Here is a 4,689-nt window from a genome sequence, read left to right on the forward strand (position 1 = left end):
CTATGTACTTTTTTTTAGACATAATGCTATTGCACACTTAATATACCACAGTATAGTATAAACATAACTTTTCTATGCACTGGGAAACCAAAAAATTCATGTGACCTGCTTTATTGCAATATTCGTTTTATTGTGGTGGTCTGGAATCAAATCCACAATATCTCCGATGTATGCCTGTACTGACCCATGTAACAATCTTAACCAGTCGATTCACAGGTATGTACTGAGCACATACTATGTAAGCACACTGGAATGAGAGGTGCACAAAAATGCTCAAATCCCAGCCCCAGCCCCTGGGAAGCTTAGAATCCACCTGGGCAGCGCAACTTCTATGCACAGAAAAAGCTGACCAATAACAGCATGTGGTATGCCACTTGGATAGTGCAGAATGATGCCTTCACAATAAACTAAGATGAATGAGGGCTTCAAAGAAGGAAAGACTTCAGCAGGGGAATGAAAAATAGAAACGATTTAAATAGGCAGAAAGGAAAACATTCCAGGAGGTGAAGCATTTGTGCATTCAAAAAAGATGTGTTCCTGGCACCATTCTAGGTATGGACACTGAGCAGTGTACAAGACAAACAAAATCCTTGCTCTCCTAGAGCCCATGCTAATGGAAACCTGTATGTCATAAAATATATACATAAAAGCCAGAATGCCCAAAGCATGTTGTAGGTATAGGGAGATAAATACGCTTAAAACAAAGATGCAGTGGATAACGCAGAAATAAAGTTGAAATGTTAATTTTATGTTCAAAGATCCCTAAAATCTAGACCTGCTCTTTAGTGTTTCAAATGTGTTATATTTCTAATGGTGGTCACTGGAAAGTTTCTGAGCAAGAGAGATACATAAAGAAAGACTAATTTGGTAGCTATGTACAGGATGGGTTGCCAGGTTTGGAGACTAGAAGCAGAAGACTAATCAGTTAGGAGGCTTGTAGAGTCAAAATACTTGAACCAGTAAGGACTAAGGAAAAGGCTGAGGAGTAGAGTGTCTTTTGATTTCTTGCACAAGGGAACCAAGGGAGAGGATGGAGTCAAAGATGACAATGATGTTTTCAGTCTGGGTGACAGGGAGAAGGGTTGTAACACTGAAAGCAACAGAGGAAGCATAACGGAACTAGTAGCGGGAAAGAAGGAAGATAGATTTAGATTTGAATATGAAGTGACAGCAAGACAATCAGGTTGAAATGTCCTTAAGGGAGGTAGAAATATAGAGGTAAGACTGTGGAATGGGGCTCAGGAATGGAGACATCAATTTGGAAGCAGACGCCTAAAGGGAGTAGCTGGAGAAGTAACAGCAGAAGACAACTCCTAGGTGAAAGACTTAACCAGGGATGCCAGGTTAAACATATATAATACATACTACAAACAGAAACAGTCAAGTCAGACCATCAGCTGAATAACTATATTTTGAGTCAGCCAGACCAAATGAACCATCTATTTTATCCATGTAAATACAGGAAAAGAGTGCAAATATTTACATGTAACTGATGTACATGAAGTCCCCATGAGCTCATGAAATGAAAAGGCAGCATACTAGATAAGCATTTCACAAATTATAAAAGTAAGGAGATTACTAAGTTGATTGGTGCTACAGTACAGAATACTAGTGCACCATGGAACAGTTTGTGAAATGCCATAATGGACTGGATTTTTGTTGCTTTGCTGACACTGTGGGTCCCATCTTATTACTATATTGTACTCACTGTACAGTACATTTTTGAACATCCTTGGACTACTCTATTTGACTTTTTAAATTTGACACTAGGCAAAATCTCTGATGGAGGTAAAAAGGGCAGAGGAACCAAAGTTATTACATAGTTCATAAGTATACGGATTTGGACATATTGTAGGAAAGTCATGTCACACAAAACATGGCAGCTTCACAACGGCAGAACATGACACAATGATAACAGGGGTTTTAGTCCTGTCGCCCAAAACCAACATTCTAACACCACTCAACAGCATACATTTTGAGTTGCTGCTTTTCCAAAATAAAGTAATAATGAGGAATCTCAGATGGAGTGAAAGTATGGACTAAGTTACACTGAAGACAAAATGGAAATGTATAAAATTTAAATCTCTTGTGTCTCTGAGCATTTTTTGCATATCATCTCTGCTTCCTCTAAAACTGTCATTACTTTGGACTTTTTTTTTAATTTGCTTTACCTCACCATTAAATATTTCCCATCTACTTGCTAAAACTAAATTTAGATGATCTCACTATTGTATAAACCTACCTCAGATAAGCTCTACTGCCTTCTTAATCTTCTAATTCTTCATTCTCTTGTTTCTAGGAATTTCATTTTCCTTCTTTTTCACAAATGTTACCACAACTGATTACAAGATGTTGTCAAAATGACATACCTACTATTTTCCACTGAAATAGCTCAGTCACCTTTAATTGAGCCAAATATAATGGAATATCAAGATCTCAATCTACTTATTTCTAATATTGTGTATCAAATATAGAAATTGTATGTATATGTTTAAATGCATAACACATGGCTTTGCTGGTGTGGAAAAAAATATAGGCAGATGCTTGTTTGTTTCTCCCAAAAGTTCTGCAATAGGAAAGTCTAATCCATCAACTCCCTTGGAGGTGAATGGAATGAGATCATGAAATTCAAGTGCCTGACAGCTTAGTACAGATGTTAGAAATTTCCTGGATCATATTTGCAAAGAACAGGCATCATTTCTTCTCTGTGCAAGGTAGTGTGCTGTGAGCTGGCTGGGTGCTGCCCGCTTCTCCAACTCTTTGTGAAACTCGAACACTCACGTCCCAGGCTTCCCTGTAGCTTGGAATGCATACTAGAATAAAAGAGGCCATGAACATATTGAAAATGTGAATGTGTAATTTTCTTTGTTAGTCAGTCACATTATGACTGACAAAATAATGACGACTGTCAAAAAGCTGGGTGGGCCCCAAAGAAGGTAAGTTGGCAAAGATACAACTTCATGAAAATAAACTAAATTTAATTGTGAATCAGGATTATAAAGTTGGAAAGAAGAACATTACCAACTCTGAGCTTCTTACATATGTGAAAACTTTTTGGTGTTCTATTTGGAACAACAGAACAAGAAGTCTCAGGGGTCTGTCCACAAAAAAGAAACCAGTGGGCAGTCCCAGGTGCAAGGATGCACTGATGGACAACACATGGAGTTAGTCAAGCCTGCTCTCTGTGGTTGTTCCTCCTTTATATCATTTGGCACCATTAGCTTTGGGCTGGTGGACATAGAGATGGGCACTCAACCACGCAATAAAAGAGAATGTAGGCATTGAGAACTGTAAACAGAACACATGTACTCTGTGACCACAAGATATTTCTATCTTTCTCAGAAGGAACTGGCATTTGGGGAAACATTTCAGTTCAACAGGAATACCAAAAGACTGGAAAGCAAGGTACTTCCCACCACTCCGAAGGTAGATTCACTGGGACGAGAAGTATTTTTGCTTTTACCCTGCCCTACTCTTAGAATTATGTTCAAGCTATTTTGGCTCTTCCTTATGAAACATCCAGTACAAAGCTATCATCTGATATAGTCTGTTTAGCCTCTCTGAGTCTCAGGTTTTCATCTGTAAAACTGAACTTAAAGTGTTAATGTTCGAGCTAGGAAAAAGATGTTTTGCAGCGCATGCCTGATATGATGTGGATAATGACGAGGCATATTTTATATGGGCCGATTACCAAAAATGCATGTCCTTCCCTTTCTTCACAGAACATTATCAGATGAGTGTGTTGGAATCCGCCCCGATTAGCTCCACTGTGGGGAGAGTGTTTGCCAAGGACTTGGATGAAGGAATCAATGCAGAAATGAAGTACACTATTGTTGATGGAGATGGTGCAGACACCTTTGACATTAATACAGATCCCAATTTCCAAGTTGGCATCATAACTGTGAAAAAGGTAGTGCAACTCCTTTTCCAGATCATTTTAATGGATGCTTTGAATGTACATGAAGTGCCAGAATGGGCTGTTGGACTGTTTACATATATTGATTTGAATTCTATGATAAAAACTCTTTTATATTATTTTTTAAAAAAATCTCTTTTTCTTCTGCTTACATAAGAACACTAGCTGTGCCATCTTTTACAGAAATGGTACCAATTCATGATGAAAATATATTTTAAATATATCATTTCTCCTAGTTCACTATTTAGCCACTTAAAAAACTGTTGTGGCTTAATTCTCTAATAATGTTTGACTTGATCAATATTTGCACTTGAATAATTCCCATTTTTTACTGTAGTGTACCATAAATAAAGGTAAAGCAAGCCATAATATTGTTCATGATTCAGTAAATAACATTCAAGGTTTTTTAACTGCTACTTGAAGATCCAATGCTAATTAGACTTGAGAAAGCATTATCAAACATAGCTGCTGAGTGACTGTTATCACTTGAAAATCCTGAGATCCATAAGGGGCCAAGTTTTCTGAATGTAAGCTATGGATTCTTTACATGACATAAAGCACATATGCCTATACTCAAGTTAGAAGATAATTTTTTTAATTGAAGCTTTAACATCTTAATAAATATATATCTGATAGACTATATTAATTCAAAAATTCATTAATATTCATTCTCTTTTCTTTTGAACACATCTAACATAAATTTATTCAGAGTATTTATCAAATGTCTACTGTTGTCATTGTTAGGTGCTTCAAGTCGGTTCTGACTCATAGTG

At 37.1% G+C, this 4,689-nt stretch overlaps 1 protein-coding gene across 1 annotated transcript in view; it reads left to right on the forward strand.

Annotated features, from left to right (window-relative positions):
* CDH20 (cadherin 20) overlaps window positions 1–4,689 on the forward strand; it is a 69,100-nt gene that overhangs the window by 20,395 nt on the left and 44,016 nt on the right. The window contains exon 4 of the mRNA XM_023733943.1: window positions 3,723–3,910. Coding sequence (XP_023589711.1) covers window positions 3,723–3,910 — 188 coding nt within the window. The remainder of the gene's footprint in view (window positions 1–3,722; window positions 3,911–4,689) is intronic.

This window comes from Trichechus manatus, unplaced genomic scaffold (assembly GCF_000243295.1).
Source record: "Trichechus manatus latirostris isolate Lorelei unplaced genomic scaffold, TriManLat1.0 scaffold00063, whole genome shotgun sequence".
NCBI classification, from domain to species: domain Eukaryota; kingdom Metazoa; phylum Chordata; class Mammalia; order Sirenia; family Trichechidae; genus Trichechus; species Trichechus manatus.